At 41.1% G+C, this 16,913-nt stretch overlaps 1 protein-coding gene across 2 annotated transcripts in view; it reads right to left on the reverse strand.

The window, feature by feature from the left end:
* The window catches only part of trdmt1 (tRNA aspartic acid methyltransferase 1), a 107,252-nt gene extending 92,262 nt beyond the window's left edge, over positions 1-14,990 (reverse strand). The window contains exon 1 of one of the 2 annotated variants that reach the window (XM_073054588.1): positions 14,869-14,990. In XM_073054588.1, the coding sequence (XP_072910689.1) occupies positions 14,869-14,964 (96 nt within the window). In that variant the 5' untranslated portion in view covers positions 14,965-14,990. Of the gene's footprint in view, positions 1-14,819 lie in introns of both variants that reach the window. The other variant, XM_073054587.1, reaches the window with a different exon arrangement.
* Positions 14,991-16,913: the final 1,923 nt, after the last annotated feature.

Raw genomic sequence — 16,913 nt, forward strand, 5'->3', positions numbered from 1 at the left:
TATCGAATAGATCAGTTAGTGCTTCCATATTCCCAACGCTCTCTGTGGTCAAGGTGCGAAATTCTGTGGAATAATTAGTGACAGACTGATTCTCCTGGCACAAGTTGAGGTGTATCACAGACCTATGTCCTTTGGAGGGGTGATAGAACAGCCTCCTCAAAGTCTCTGAAAAGAAGTCTGCACTGGTACAGACAGGTGAAACCAGAATATGGTGGCCCAGACAAGAGCTCTTCCAGTAAGGAGCGAGATGATATTGTCTGCCTTACTCGATACTAACAGAAACTTGGATGGTTGTAACTCGAAGGCCAAGGAGCGTTGTACTAGGAATCCCTGTCGTACCAGGAATTCTTGGCACACTTCGGAGTTACCTTGACACCACTCAGGAGCCGGTAGGTGCACCAATCCCTCATGAGTGGCTCCAAGGAATGCGTTTTGTTATTGTATGAGATGTGTGAATTCTGGGAGACCTCCCAGAATGTCATATCTGCTCAGAGAACGTGTTTAAGAACTGGAGCTATAGCTCGAAGACCTTTTGCTCACAAGGGAAGCCAAGGAGATGATAGATAAGAGCTACAAGGACACAGTCACCCCTAGGTTGCAGGAGGCAGGTGAAGGTGTCAGGTAAAAGTGGCTAAAGAAGATGGTGCCAGTGAACGATGCAACCAACAGTGATATCCTTCAGACAGTTCACAAAGCTACTTCTTGTTCTGTCAAATATGAATCTACTACTAAGCTGCATGTGATTGGAACCTGTGATTTACATTTTGATGGTGTGTTTTCAGACCAACTGAGTGATCAGGCACTTTGCTGTCTTCGAGGGAGTTCGGTGACGCTTCAGGACAGTATGTGGCTTAGAGGCCAAGAAACATGGAGACGAGGTGCAAGCCCACGATCAGCTCCATTTTTCACTGATCTTGCCAATTAAAGCATCAAGCAAAACTGAAATAAACGAGGTCAAAAGCAAAAGCCAAGCCGACATTGAGTGCCGACTGCCTGCATGTGACCAATCTCTCTCTCCCTCTTGTTCACTGCTGCCAGAGGAAGGTGCCTGCATTTGACCAATTTCTCTCTCCATCTCGCTCACTGCTGCTGGAGGAAGGTGCCTGCGTTTGTCTGATCTCTCACTATCAAGCTCGCTGCTGCCAAAGGATGGTGCTGGAGTCTTGGGTCTTGGGCAAGGTTTAATCAGTTTGTGGATTGGACTCTGCAGTTCATGCTCTATATGTTTCTGGTTCTTCCTTTTTTGGTTACTCTGGTTTGATGTTTTATGTGTAACACTCTGTAAGGTTTCACTGCTAATGTAATGGCTTTGCTGTAGCAGCAATGTTTGGGTTATGACTAGAGGTAACGGGGCCTTTGGAATGTATGTTAGCCAATGAGAGGCATGTTGTTCTCTCTTATGGATCTCAGAAAGGAGGGAGCAGAAGAGGAATGCAGTGGTGATAGGAGATTCCATAGTTAGGGGAGTAAATAGGAGAGTCTGTGGATGTGATAGGTAGACCGGGATGGTATGTTGCCTCACATTTGACAGGAACAGGTATGTCTCGGATCATGTCCACAGCATTCTAAATTGCGAGCAGCTATATGTCTCAGTACATTTTGGTACCAATGACAAAGGAAAGAAAAGAGAGGAGGTTCCAATGAGAGAATTTACAAAGCTAGGTAGAAAGTTGAAAAGCAGGATCTCCAGGGTAACTATCTCTGGTTTGCTGCCCATGCCAAATGCCAGGGATACAAGAATAGGATGATTTGGAAGATGAATGTGTGGCTGAGGAACTGGTGCAGGGCAGGTTTCAGATTTGTGGATCATTGGGACTTCTTCTAGTGAAGGTCTGACCTGTATAAAAGGGACAGGCTGCACCTGAACTCAAGGGGAATCAATGTCTTTACAAACAGGTTTGCTAGAGCTGCTGGGGAGAGTTTAAACTAATGTGGTAGGGGAATGGGAACTGGACTGATAGGGCTGAGGATTGTGATGTTGGTTTACAAGTAGAGGTAGTCTATTATGAAACTGTCAAGAAGGATTGGCAGAAGAAAGAGCAAAATTGCAGTCTGATACACAACTGAAGGTGTTATACATGAAAGCACACAGTAAAGGAAATAAGATAGATGATACTGTAAGCACAGTTAGCGATTGGCAGGTATGACATTGTGGGTATCATGGAGTCGTGGCTGAAAGACAATTTTAGTTGGGAGCTTAATGTTCAAGGATACACAATCTATTGAAAGGGCAGGCAGGTGGGCAGAGGAGGAGTGGCTCTGCTGGTAAAAATTGAAATCAAATCTTTAGAAAGAGGTGACATGGGATTGGAAGATGTAAAATCGTTCTGTGTCAAGTTAAGAAACCAAGGGTAAGAAGACCGTGATAGACATTATTTACAGGCCTCCAAACAATAGCCAGGATGTGGTCTGCAAATGATAGCAGGAGCTACAAAATACATGGCAAAAAAGGCAATGTTACATTCATCATGGGGAATTTCAACATGCTGGTAGTCTGGGAAAATTAGGTTGGTGATGGATCCCAAGAGAGAATTTGTGGATTGCCTCCAAGATGGCTTTTTGGAGCAGCTTGTGGTTGAGTCCACTAGATCAGCGATTTTTGACTGGGTGTTGTATTATGAACCAGAATGATTAGAGAGCTCAAGGTAATTGAACCCTTCAATAACAGTGATCATAATATGACGGAATTCACCTTGCAATTTCAGAGGAAGAAGGTAAATTCAGATGTATCAGTGGACTATAGGAAATTACAGAGGATTGAGAGAGTAGCTAGGCAAAGTTGATTAGAAGGGGGACATCAGCAGGTATGGGAACAGAGCAGCAATCTTGGAGTTACTGGGAGCAATTTGGAAGGCGCTGGATAGATACATGACAAAGAAGAGGAACTATTTTAAAGGCAGGATGATGTAACCATCGCTGACAAGGGAAGTCAAAGCCAGCTTAAAATAAAGAGAAAGCATATAATAGAACAAAAAATAGTGGCAGGTTAGCAGATTGGGAAATTTTTAAAAACCAACAGAAGGCAACTAAAAATAACAACATAAAAGGTGAAAAGATGAAATATGAAGGTAAGATAGCCAATAACATCAAGAATGATATCAGTGTTTTTTTTCAGATATATAAAGTGTAAAAGAGAGGCAAGATTAGGCATTGGACTGCTGGAAACTAATTCCAGAGGCTCAATCAACAGAAGAAGCAGAGCACAGTGATTAAATAAAAGTATAGAAGGGACAAGTGAGGTGACTATTGCTGGGAGTAGGCCATTAGTAAGAGTGGTAGTGTCAGGCTTTGGCTCAACTGAGGCTTCGGCTTGAAAGAGGCGTTGGCTCTGGGTAACTTTCTGTTAAGGTTCCCTTTTTTCTCTCTCTTGCTATACTTAGTGCAGTAAATGACCGTTGTATATTCTTCTTACCGGATGTTGGAGTCCAGGGAGATGCAGAGTCTCACAGGGATCTACATCTGCCTGAAGTGCATCCAGCTGCAGCTCCTTGAAGGCCATGTTAGAGATCTGGAGCAGCAGCTGGATGACCTTCGGCTTGTATGAGAGAGGGAGGAGTCAGAGTTATTGGGAAGTAGTCACTCCTAAGTTGCAGGAGGTGGGTGGCTAGGTGCTTGTCAGGAATAATGAAAATATGAATAGACAGTTAAAGCAAAGCACCCATGGCCATTCCTCTCAATAATAAGTATACAGTTTTGGATACTGTTGTGGGGATTCACCTCCCAGGAGAGTACCATGGAGACCAAGTTACTGGCATTGTGCATAGGTATATGGTGCAAAAGGTAAATATGGAGAAGAGAGGAGCGGTAGTGATGGGGGACTCGGTAGTCAGAGGAACAGACGGGAGATTCTGTGGACATGAACGGGACACGTAGATGGTATGTTGACTCCCAGATGCTAGGGTCAGGGATGTCTCAGATTGCATCCACAACATTTTAGAGAGGGAGTGAGAGCAGGCAGATGTCTTTGTACATACTGGTACCAATGACATAGAAATGAAAAGCAATGATGTCTCAAAGAGAGAATTTAGAAAACTAGGTAGAAAGCTAAGAAGCAGGACCCCCGGGGTAGTATTCCTGATTGCACACACCACACACTACACTTGTGCCGCACACCAGAAAGGGTAGAAACAGGATGAACTGGCAGATAAATGTGTGGCTGAGAAGTTGGTGCAAGAGACAGGGCTTCAGGTTTGGATTATTGGGACCTCTTCTGGGGCAGGTATGACCTGTACAAATGGGACGGGTTGCACCTGAACCCAAGGGGGTTTAATATACTCACAGGCAGGTTTGTTAGAGTTTTTGGGGAAGGTTTAAAGTAATTTGACAAGTGGTGGGAAATGGAATGAAGGGACTCGGGATAGAACGGATGGCAAAAAAGCAATGCAGTCAGTCTGCATGCAAAACACCCTAAAGGCTAATTTGCAGATACAGTCAGTGGAGAGGAAGGCAAATGCAATGTTAGTATTCATTTCAAGAGGTCTAGAATCCAAGAGTAGGGAGGTGATACTAAGGTTTTATAAGGCACTGGTGGAGGCTGCACCTTGAGTATTGTGAACAGTCTTGGGCTCTTCACCAAGAAAAGATGTGTTGATATTGGGGAGGTTTCAGAGGAGGTTCACAAGGATGATTCCGGGAATGAAAGGGTTATCATACGAGGAATATTTGATAGCTCTGGGTCTGTACTCGCTGGAATTTAGAAGGATGAGGGGGGATCTCATTGAAACCTTTTAGATGTTGAAAGGTCTAGACAGAGCAGATGTTGAAAGGTTGTTTCCCGTGGTGGGGGAGTCTAGGTCAAGAGGGCATGGCCTCAGGATAAAGGGGCATCGACTTAAAACAGAGATGCAGAGAAATTTCTTTAGCTAGAGAGTGGTGAATTTGTGGTATTTGTTACCACTGTGGAGGCCAGGTCATTGGGTATACTTAAGGCAGAATTTGATAGATCCTTGATTGGACACGACATCAAAGGTTATGGGGAATTGGGCTGTGGAACGAAAAAAAGGATCAGCCATAATTGAATGGAAAAGCAGACTCTATGGGCCAAATGGCCTAATTCTTCTCATATGTTTTAAAGTCTTATTAACCAGTATTGGATCCAATTTACAAATTCACCATTGATCCCATGCAACCAGATTATATTGAGCTTGTCAAATGTATTATCTTAAATTCCGGTGTATAAGCCGAGAATTTGGTCCTAAAATTAGGGGGTCGGATTATACACAGGGTGCCAACTTTGGAAAAATTAATACATGGAAGACACGTCGTATTTATTGAATGTTTTTGAGTCAAATTCGTTCCACTGTTGTCGCATGAATTCTTTGAATGATTTGTTTAAACTCACATCTAGTGGCTGGAGCACAGAGATCAAACCACCGGGGATGACTGCAATGTCTGTATTTTCAGCTTTCAATGCTGCTTTTGTCTCACCTGACAAGTTCACTTTGAAGATGTCCCAGACAAGTAGCCCCTTTTCTTTCCCGAAACCTTTGGGACGTCGACGCCACACCTCTTTAACCCACTTCAAGCAACTGGCTTCATCCATCCAGCAACATTCTTGAACATAAACAACAACACCCCGCGGGAATTTTCTGAGCAATCTTTGTTTTTTGTCTCAACACAAGATAACATCTATTCATAAATCGGATGCACCAACTTTGCGTAGCTTTGAAATTTTCGCTGATCTCACGTTTTTTTCCAGCTCATTTCAATGCTTGAACTCGAATCATTTCTCTGGTAACAATGTATCCCGACGATCGCTGGTGATTCACCCACTCTAAAACTTTTTCTTCCAGTTCTGGCCACTGGCATGTTTTCCCGCAGTTTGCACATTTTGTCTCTGGCATTTCCCTCAGCGTGTCCTCTGCCTTTCTCCACTCTCTCATTTGTTTCTCGTTTACACTAAACTTCTTAGCAGCTGCAGAATTATTCGTTCCTTTAGCAAAATCAACAACCTTCAGCTTGAAGCCAGCATCATATTGCATTTGTTTTAATCATTTGTACACGGCGGTCGCAAACTCAATACTGAGTAGACGTACTGATCCCGCCACCCCGTGTTATGTTTTAACGAGATTACGATGGGTGCTACATGGTTTCATGGGGGTTACAATTCTGAGGATTCTTTACCATTGGAGACCTAATCCAAAATTTCCCTCCCTGATTTATTTATTAAGAATTTGCTTATAATGCTCTACAATGTGTAGGCCTGTTTTCTTAGCAGGTTCTGGTTCACAAGATTTCCCGGTTCCAAATCCAGCAAAGCTGAGAATCGGCATGTGAGATCTTGTGATCTTTTCTGGTTAAATCAAAAACCTTCTCAAAAGGGGTCGGCTTATACAAAGGTAACATGAAAAGGTCACTTTTTTAACCTTGAAAATGGGGGGGGGGGGGGTATACAGTAAGAAATTCAATGTAGACAACCACAGCACTAACTTCATCAAATATCTGGCGCTTCCTTTGCAAATTCAATCAAATTTGTGAGACAAGACTTCTGCACAAAGCCATATTGACCACTCTTATTAAATGTGTGTGTGTGTGTGTGCGCGCGCCCTTAACTCCTGGTGGAGTCATTGGGGTGTCATCATGACAAGCTTTTTGCACTGATCATTTTAGTGATCATCTTGGGCATCTGAAATCTGGTGGACCCCATCCCTCTCCAGGTTTTTTTTAATGAGGTCGAGTTGCCAGCTCGACACTCAATCCAGACACAGATGGAGAGTGTGCAAGGGAGTCGGCCGGATTCAGACTCGGGACCTCTTGCCCCGAAGTCCAGTGCTGATGCCACTACACCACCAGCCAGTATCTATTAAATCTATGCATTTCCAAATGCAAGTAAATTCAGTCCCTGATAATCTTTACCAAAAAATTTCCTACCACTTAAGGCTCACAGGCCTTTACATTCCCGGCTTGTCTTTGCTGCCCTACTTAAACAAAGGAGAAACCCTAGCTATTTTCTTGGTTTCCGGCACATCACCAATGGCTAAAGAGTCAGAGATCAGAAACAGGCCCTTCAGCCCAAATGATTCATACCAAAGAAAATCTCTGTCAAGACTGCAGCACTCTCCTCCCTTATTTTCCTCAGCTTCCTGGGATAGATCCTATCAACTTATCCACTGTAATGTCTTTCAAGACACCAAACCCGTCACGATAAGGATGGTGCAAGTGTGAAATGAGCTGCCAATGTAATGGTAGATTGGAGTTCAAATGTAGCTTTTAAGAGCAGTTTAGATAGGTACATGGATGAGAGAGGTATGAAAGGCTATGGTCATCGCGCAGATAAATTGGAAGAGGCAAAAAAACAGACTGACACAAACTAGGGCCTGTTTCTGTACTGTAGTGCTCTATGAGTCTGTATGCAACTCTCTAACCTTACTAATATTTATGCACCATCTCAGTGAATACCAATGCAGAGCATCCATTCTGGAAGTTAACTACTAACTTCAACTCCACATATAAATTCTCTCCTTTGTCATTGAGTGAACATAACCTCCCACCAGCTACCCACTGCTGCTACAGTAAATAAATTTTATTCATTCTAAGTTGTAGGAAACACAAATATAAAAAAAATTGCAAGACAGCCAACTACACATTTAGAATTATAGAGGTAAAATTGGATAGTATACAGATTTTCAGGCATGTACACCAAGAATTTTTTATTACACAACACAAAAAAAATTAACTTCGTCCTGGACTTGCAGGAATTAACCCTAAACCATGTTGAAAATAGTGATTTATAAAGAAGTTAAAATAACGCAATGCGAAAATAATATAAGATTTTGTTTATGGAATAAAGGTAAAAAAAACATAATCAGTTCCACAGCACATTTTTGGAATTGGAAGAAGATAGATTTGTTAAGCAAACATAATTTGAGAAGAGCAAGGATGTGGTTGACAGTTGTAGCAAAATTGGACATTACATTACATTTAAGAAAAACAACACCAAGAAAAAAAACCCTACAGATTATTCCAACTCAGATATCCAATTTATGTCTGAGCTTTGTAGAGATTTCAATGTTTCCCCATTTAGCCTCCATGATAAACATATTCCAGTTGGCTTCCGGAGCAAAGCTGGCTGATACAAAAAACCGAAGTGAATTATTTAAAAAGAGCAATTCCTTTATTCAACTTGAAAAAACATACTGTTTTGTACACAAAACATTGAAAGCATGTTAAAGTTGTTCCCTAGCGAAGTGTTGAGATTAATTGCTCAAACAATGCAGCCTGATTTCAAGATGATTAACATTATGCTTTCCAAATTAAACACTGCTCTGTAGTTTTGCAAGAATCACTTTAAGCCCACCAGGAAATACCCGTGGTCTTAACTTATGGTTATGAATCACAGTTTTAGATGTTCAACCTTCAAACTTCTGCATGACTCATAATCAGCTCAATGGCCAATACCAGATGTCTAATTGAAATCTGTACAGTAGGAAACCACATAGGCTACATATATCCAGCTTTGCACACTGCCTGCTCAATTTTCATTGAATCACCATAGACAGCATGTTATCTGGATGCATCATGGCTTGGTAGGCAATTGTTTAAGTCTCTGACCACAAAAAAAATTGCAGAATATTATGACATATCATGGAAACCAGAATTCATTCCATGGATTCCCTCTACACTTCTCACTGCCTCATTCAAGCATCCAGCAAAATCCACCCACACCAGACATTCTCTTTCTTTCTTCTCCCTCTAGGCAGAAGACACAAAAACACCCAGCTCAATAACAGCTTCTATTCCATTGTTTTAAGACTATTGAATGGTTCTCTAGTACAATAAGATGCACACTTGACCTCACAATCCACATCATTATGACCTCATACTTTATTGCCTACTTGCCATTGCACCTTCTCTGTAACTACCGTAGATTCCGTACTACAGAGCGCACCTGATTAAAAGCCGCAGGCTCTAATTTTAGAAAGAAAATCAATTTTGTACTTGTGCAAGCCGCACCGGAATTTAGGCTGCAGGTGTCCCACATTGTAATATGAGATATTTACACAGAAAGATATTACACGTGAGGATTTTTTAACTTTTAATTAAATCCGTATGGTAACATAAACAAATACATATTGCAAATGCTTTTTTTCAAACCGTGCCTGTAACACGGCTACTTTTAAATATACATACGTATCGGTAACACACAAATTACGTTGCGTATACTTTTTTACTGAACAGTGCATGAACAACATTCCAATATCTCCTAACGACTGGTAAAAAAATATATACTGCAGCCTACCAGGAAAAGTTATTGATCGCCTTTAACTTAAAAGCAGCGTTCTCGCGCGGGTCTAATGCCGCTCGCCCCCACCTTCCCATTTATCGCAAACCGGTATTTCCCACAAGATGCGGCGAAACCGGATGTGACGTCATAGTATCCCGGGATGTAGTACAGAAAACAAATATACTTAAAACACTTCTAACTTTAACTAGAAAATACAAACAAATGAATTACTAAGCGAAAATATTATAAACTAAATAACTGCCATAAAGGCAGCACAATGCTTTTCTTTGAGTGTTTTCCATGTTGATGAGGGTGAGTACAAATGACTGATTTACAATAATTTAATTGTGAAAGTGCGCTTGATTTATCGTACAATTTCATTGGACTTCTGTGAACTACTCATCAATTTTATTGGTCTACTGTTACGAGGCAAAATGTTTTTGGCGGCATGAAAAAAAACCATGCATTAGCCGCACCGTAGTAAAGGCCGCAGTGTTCAAAGTTGTTCAAAGCGTGGGAAAAAGTAGCGGCTTATAATCCGGCATCTACGGTAACTATTCTACATTTATATAGTTTTACATGATAATGCCTTAGGATTTTGTTTATTTAATTATTAAGGAACAATTTATTTCAAGCACCAGAAGTTAGTATCCACCTTTTAACAGAAATGACATATACTAGAAGTTAGGGATAAAAATAAGCTACAAGTGAAAGAAAAAATAGGCAAAAATAACTTTTAAAGACATCTTTTCGGTTATAGTGTGCATTGGAAACAACATCTTCAATGTTCCTGTTAAGAGTTAGATCATAAATTAGTTTTCAATTGAAAATCTATCGATAATAGGGCTATAATTATACTCAAAATATAATGTGATGAGAATTTCAAAGATACTGACGAATTAGTATATAGGATGATTGAAATTTTGGCTGATGGTGCCACAACGACCTCTTAGTCAATGTCAGCAAGACCAAAGAGCTGATCATTGACTTCAGAAGAGTAAACCGGAGGTCAATGAACCAGTCCTCATCAGGGGTTCAGAGCTAGAGAGGGTCAGCAACTTTAAATTCCTCAGTGTTATCATTTCACAGGACCTGTCCTAAGCCCAGCACAAAAATGACATTACAAAGAAAGCACGACAATGCCGCTACTTTGACAAAGTTCTATAAATGTGTAGTTCAGGACTAATGAAAGGTCTTGGCCAAAAACGTATTCACTGAGATGGTGCATAAATATTAGTAAGGTCGGAGAGTTGCATACAGACTCGTAGAGCACTACAGTACAGAAACAGGCCCTAGTCTGTGCCGGCCTGTTTTTCTGCCTCGTCCCATTTATCTGCACCACGACCATAGCCTTTCATACCTCTCTCATCCATGTACCCTTCCAAAAGTGAGGTAGTGCTCACTTAGGAACTGAATGGCAGAGGGGAAAAAGCTGTTACTGCCTTGCTGAGTGTGTGCCTTCAGGCTTCTGCACCTCCTGCCTGATGGTAACAATGAGAAAAGGGCATGCCCTGGGTGCTGGAGGTCCTTAATAATGGACACTGCCTTTCTGAGACACCGCCCCTTGAAGATGTCCTGGGACTTTGTAGGGTAGTACCCAAGATGGAGCCGACTAATTTTTTGCTGATTGTATAACCATGCAACAGAACATCCTGAATAGAATGTCACTTGCATGGGGTTGCTTAAGAAATAGTTAAAAACAAACAACAAACTAATTCTTGAAAGCTATTAACATTTACAGTTAGGAATATACTAGGTGACATTTAAGAAATTTAGAAATAGAACTTCCATAAAACACTAAATCACCCTAACCCTCTACCTGATCACCAGAATCAGGGCAGATACTTCAAGGTTTAATTGTGTTAAATTTGACAAGTAGGCAATGAGCAACGGCTGATGGAGATGCTGTTTAGGACATTTTGAATGGATCTTCAACAGCATAGATAGTCAAGGTGATGATGAAGGGGCTCAGTCTGAAACGTTAAATATTTATGCCCGTCCATTGATGCTGCCTGACCTGCTGAACTCCTCCAACGTATTGTGTGCATTGCTCTAGATTTCCAGCGTCTTCAGTACCTCTTGTGTCATAGACAGTCAAGGGTTAAGTTTCCCTTGCATATCCTGTTTGAAAGTGTGCTATATGTTAAATTGGTCAAGGCTGCATGAGATAAGTGGCAATGATCTCATGGTGATATCTATCTGCTTGGTTCTCATTATAGAAAAAGATCTCAGAAGCAGTACTCAATTGAAAGGGAAGAGACAGTCACACAACCCTGGGTCTAAGCAAAACAAACTTTAGGGAAATAAGTTATGGGTTCACTCCATGGACGTATCCCCATGAAAACAATGAACCTCCCAAGGTTCTCTCACCTCGCACCATAGAGGTCATAGTACAGGTAAAAAATCTTGGTATTCCTGGCTGCTTGCCATAGTCATAAATCAAATCACAACTCTAAACTATTGCAAACAGTCTAACTGAAGAAAAATTGTCAGGGCAATGGTGACTGATATTTTCCAACAGCACTATCTAATTTCTACATTTCAAGATTTTTAAAACAGGAACTAACACATCGAGCATGGCTCTCTTGCACCAGAATACTGCCTATTGCATTTCTGCACCAGTTAATAAAAATTGGCAATCCAGTACATGAGTGAAGAAACACTGCAATGCTGGAGGAGCCAGCCTTTAAACGAGCCATAAAACAAACAAAGAAACTACCTATTGCAGTAAATCCTAAAACTCTCAAACCACGGGATGAAAACCTCTCAAAACTTTCTCCCCCGACCACTATCAACAAATCAAAAGCATTTGCTTTTTTGTGGGATTTCCAGATATAGAATAGTAACAACATTCAATTCCCAAATCCCATTTAACTGAAAGAATAATTTAGAGCATTAACACAAAATAGTGTAATATTAATACAATTTTTTTTTCTGTACAGCCTATATCTAATTTTAATACTACAAAGGATCAACACTGTTTTAAAAATAAAATTGGTGGTAAATTCTACTTAATAGTAGTTGTAGCAGGACCTGGAAATGAAAGTACTTTAAGTTTTGGGATTATAAATAATCACAAGTGTACAAACTGCTAATGTGCTCACCTCTATTTTTTATATATACAGTATACATACTCATTTTCAACATTTATTGCCTATCCTAAGTTGTCCTTTTGCAGGTGGTGGTGAACCACCTTCTTAACCTTGTGTAATTCTTCTGTTGAAGATACGCCAACAGGATGGAGAGCAAATAGAGTTGGAATGTTCCCACTACTCTTAGGCTTCTTCAGAGAAGACATGACTAGTTTGGGAGGTACTGTACTGCTGGAATAGCGTGATTGAGTAACTGCAAGACAATTGACAAATGGTCAATCATACTGCAGCTTCTGTGCACTGGTGGTAGACTGAGTGAATGTCTAGATTTACTGATGAGGTGTAAATCAAGTAGACAGCTTGTGCAGGATAACATCAAACTTCTTGAGAACTGTTGGCACTGCACTCATCATACTGTTGCCTTCATACTGCTGGATAACGGAACAGCTTTGGGGAAGGGGAGGGAGTCTTGGGAATGGAAGGACAAAAGGTGTGGTGCTTGCTGCAGTACACTCAGTCTCTTATTTGCCCTGCAGTGATGTGGCTCAGACTAGTTAAGTTTCTACTCAATACCAACTCAGCAAGAATATTTCCATTGAATGTCAGAGGTCAAGCAATCTCACGATGAAGAAGGTCATTGCCTAATGCTTTAATGGTGTGAATGTTACATGCCATTTATCAGCCCCTGCCTGAACACTGTTTGGGTTTTACTGCATCCGAACATGAACTACTAAGGAATACATGCAAAATGCTGGAGGAACTCAGCAGGCCAGGCAACATCTATGGAAAAAAGTACAGTCAACATTTTGGAACGAGACCCTTCAGCATGTAACGTCGACAGTACTTTTTTTCGTGGATGCTGCCTGGCCTGCTGAGTTTCTCCAGCAATTTTTGTGTGTTGCTCAGACTCCCAGCATCTGCAGATTCTCTCATTTATGGACTACTAAGGAATCACAAAGGGAATTCGACATTGAGAAATCATGACTCTACTTCTCTATTTCTGACCTCATGATGGTAGGAGCATCACCATGAAGCAGCTGAATATAGCTGGGTCTAGGATGTTACCCAGAGGAACTACTGCGTGATGTCCTGGGATTTTGGTGATTGATTTCCAAAAATCATTACTACCTTCTTTTCTGAGCATAACCTAGAGTGTTTTCCGTTTGATCCTTATTGACTCCAGTTTTCAGAAGCATCTTGATGCAATGCTTGGTCAAAAGCAGCCTTGTTGCCAAGGAAAGTCTTTCTCACCTCCTCTCTGGAACTCAGACTTTCAGTCTATGGTTGGACCAAAGCTGGGCCATTCCATCACTGCGGATGGGTATGGTCTTCCTAGGTATTTAATTGTCCAATACCATTCAGAACTAAATGTAGTTGGTGTGCAGGGCTTCAATATGATCTATTGTTATGATGCTGGATGGCTTTATTGCATTCCATTTTTGCTACAAAGAGCACATATGTAGTCTTGTGCTGCATCTTACTCAGCTAGTTTATTGTTATTTTTTGGAATACCTTATCTTGGCCTTCTCATTGAACTAAGATTGATCTCTGGCTTGTTAATAACAATAGAGTGATGGATATGCCAAGCTAGATTTACATATTGGTGTAGAGTTCATTTCACTGCTGCTATTGATGGTCTGTGGCAGTATATGGTTGCCGTATCCATTGTGAGGCAATACCTTTTAGCATAATTGTCATGCCATACAACACAATGAAGAATGCATTCAGTATAAAGGTCAATTTTATCTCCAAAGGGCTGTGATAATTTTTACCAATGATCTATCACAGGTCAGTTGGTGAAGATGAGGTCAAGTAGGTTCATCGCTCACGTTGGCTACCTGCCACAGACTTTATCTGGCAGCTACAGAACCCAGCAGCATAAACTGCAGTGGTGCTACTACAGCATTCTTGGTTATATACATTTAAGACCCAAAGCATTTCCTATGCCCTTGTTGTTTTCAGTGTTTGTTCCAGATGTTGTTCAACATAGGGAAGTGCTGTTTGATTGCTCAGAGCAGGATGATCAAATTGTACTCAGTAGGAACTTTTGGACGAAAATGTATGATCTAATCCCATGAGACTTAATTGGATTTGGAGTTAAGAACTCCAAATGCTACTTTCTCCCACAACCTCTAATGGTTCTGTCCTACCCGTGGAGCAATAGATACCCACGGATTGTGATAGGGGATCAAATACTTTTTCTGCAAGATGTAATTATGTGAATACAAGATTGGGCCATTCTGTCAATTAAGACATTTGTCCTTGGATTTTTGTGAAGAGTCTTCACTTTCGTTCTCACTCAACAAATACTTGTGGTTAAATGAAACGACTGAGTAAAATTATTCCAACTGACCAAGAACAGGTGATATGTTACAGTTTTACTTTCTATAACTCGAGATGCACCGGTATTTAAAATACTGAGAAAGAAGAGTGCGTACATCAACTTTCCCCGTGAAACGAGTTCTGTTCTCCGTGCTCTCCTCCAGTCGATTTCACTATTTTACCTTTCAGTGCATAGTGCATGCCGCCAATTCCGCTGTACAACTCCAATACCTTCATCAGATCTCTCGGCGTGTCAGGCTCCATCATAGCAACAGGCCCATCTCCAAGCAAAACCCCGCAGCCTCTATCTTCCCCCGCTGCACACATGCCTTGACGATGGTTCCTACAGGAGTTCAGAGTATCCGAACTGCGCTGAACAAGGAACGGGATTGTAAATGCAGTTAAAGTAATCTCGTTGTATAACGTTTAATCTGCAACAAAATAATACAGGACTGTACTCTTCAAGTAGCTGTGAGGACAAGGGTTTGAATCTTTAAATAGAGTTAAACAATTTTTCAGATCAGATTCGGATTTATTTTTATTACACGTACATCGAAAACATGCAGTGAAATGCGTCGTTTGCTTTAACATTTACTAATGAATTTACACGTATTTCATATTTTGTTTATGTTGCGATAAGCAAGTCGCATTTATATTTTATATGTTTAAACTAATCAAAATCCCTTCTAAATTTAAGGAGGTACGTTCAGCTCTGTATTGCAGAAGACAATTCTTCCAAATAGTCGGCTTTCATTACATAAAATATCCCTCGATCCATGTCTGAAGAAACGTTAAAATCTTCATTAAAAAGAGCAAGAGTTCAAGATGTGTAGAGTTGGTGTATAGCAATTGGAATTATAAAATTATTGCAGTCTAAAAAGAGGCCATTCAACCCACCATTTTATGCTGGTTTAATATGTGTTATCGTCTTAGTGATGTTGGAGCCAAGGATAGATACACCATTCTCATATTGAAAGGCAGATCTTAACAGTTGCTTTGTCTGACCTTGAGATTACCACATTAGGAGCATCAAATGCAGTAGACAAGGTTAAAGGAGGAGCGCCTAGACTTTTGCCTCACTGAGAAGGACTGGATAGAATGCTGGATGGCAGTGAGAAAGCAGGTACAAGAATAAAGGTTACAGTTCTTGTGGTTTCAGGGGAAAGAGACAGCAGTCATGGAGGGGGTAAGTGAGCAGGGATGAGTGGGCCAGGGAGTGATCCCTGAAGAAGGAGAGGGAAAGATGTAGCTTGTTGTGGAACTCCAGTACTGATAGTGGAAATAATGAAGGATGATATACTGGATGTGGAGTTTACTAGGTTAAAGATGAAGACTAGAAAAGCATCTCAGTTTTGTATGAGCAAACACAAGGAAATCTGCAGATGCTGAAAATTCAAACAACACACACAAAATGCTGGTGGAACACAGCAGGCCAGGCAGCATCTATAAGGAGAAGCACTGTCGACATTTCGGGCCAAGACCCTTCGTCAGGACTAACTGAAAGGAAAGATAGTAAGAGGGACAGCCCTCTTAGTGACAGTGCTTCTCCTTATAGATGCTGCCTGGCTTGCTGTGTTCCACCAGCATTTTGTGTGTGTTGTTTCAGTTTTGTATGATTGGGATGGTGGTGGTTATCATGAGCAGAAATAACAAAAATCCAAAAAATGAAGAATATGTGAGAGAGGGCTCTATCAACCACAGTAGAACAGAAGTCATGTTCCTGAAAGACATCCTGGAAGGGAGAGTCTCATCTTGAGAGCAGATGAAGAAAACAGCAAAAAGGAATTGCACCCTTCCAAGAGAGAGGGTGGGAAGTTGTGTGGTATAGGTAGCTATGGGAGTCAGCAGGGCTATAGTAAATATCAGTGGATATTTTGTCTCCTGAGATGGATATCCAGAAACGAAGTGTCAGAAATAGTATGTGAATTTCAGAGCGGGGTGAAAGTTTATCTATTTATTTAGTTTTATTTAATTAAAGATACAGCAAGGAGCAGGTCCTTCCAGCCCAACAAGCCACACCCACACCACCCAGCAACCTACCTATTTAACCCTAGCCAAATCACAGGACAATTTACAAGTACCATTTAACCTACTTACTGGTACATCTTTTGAATGTGGGAAGAAACCAGAGCACCTGGAGGAAACCCATGTGCTCACACAAAGGACATACTATCTTCTTAGAGACAACTTTGGAATAGAACCCTGACTGGAGACCGGGAGGCTTCCAGCTAAGCCAGGGCCAACCTGAAGAGGGGAATTTCTCAGGCTAAACACAT

The sequence above is a fragment of the Hemitrygon akajei genome, chromosome 8 (genome assembly GCF_048418815.1).
Source record: "Hemitrygon akajei chromosome 8, sHemAka1.3, whole genome shotgun sequence".
Classification (NCBI taxonomy): Eukaryota; Metazoa; Chordata; class Chondrichthyes; order Myliobatiformes; family Dasyatidae; genus Hemitrygon; species Hemitrygon akajei.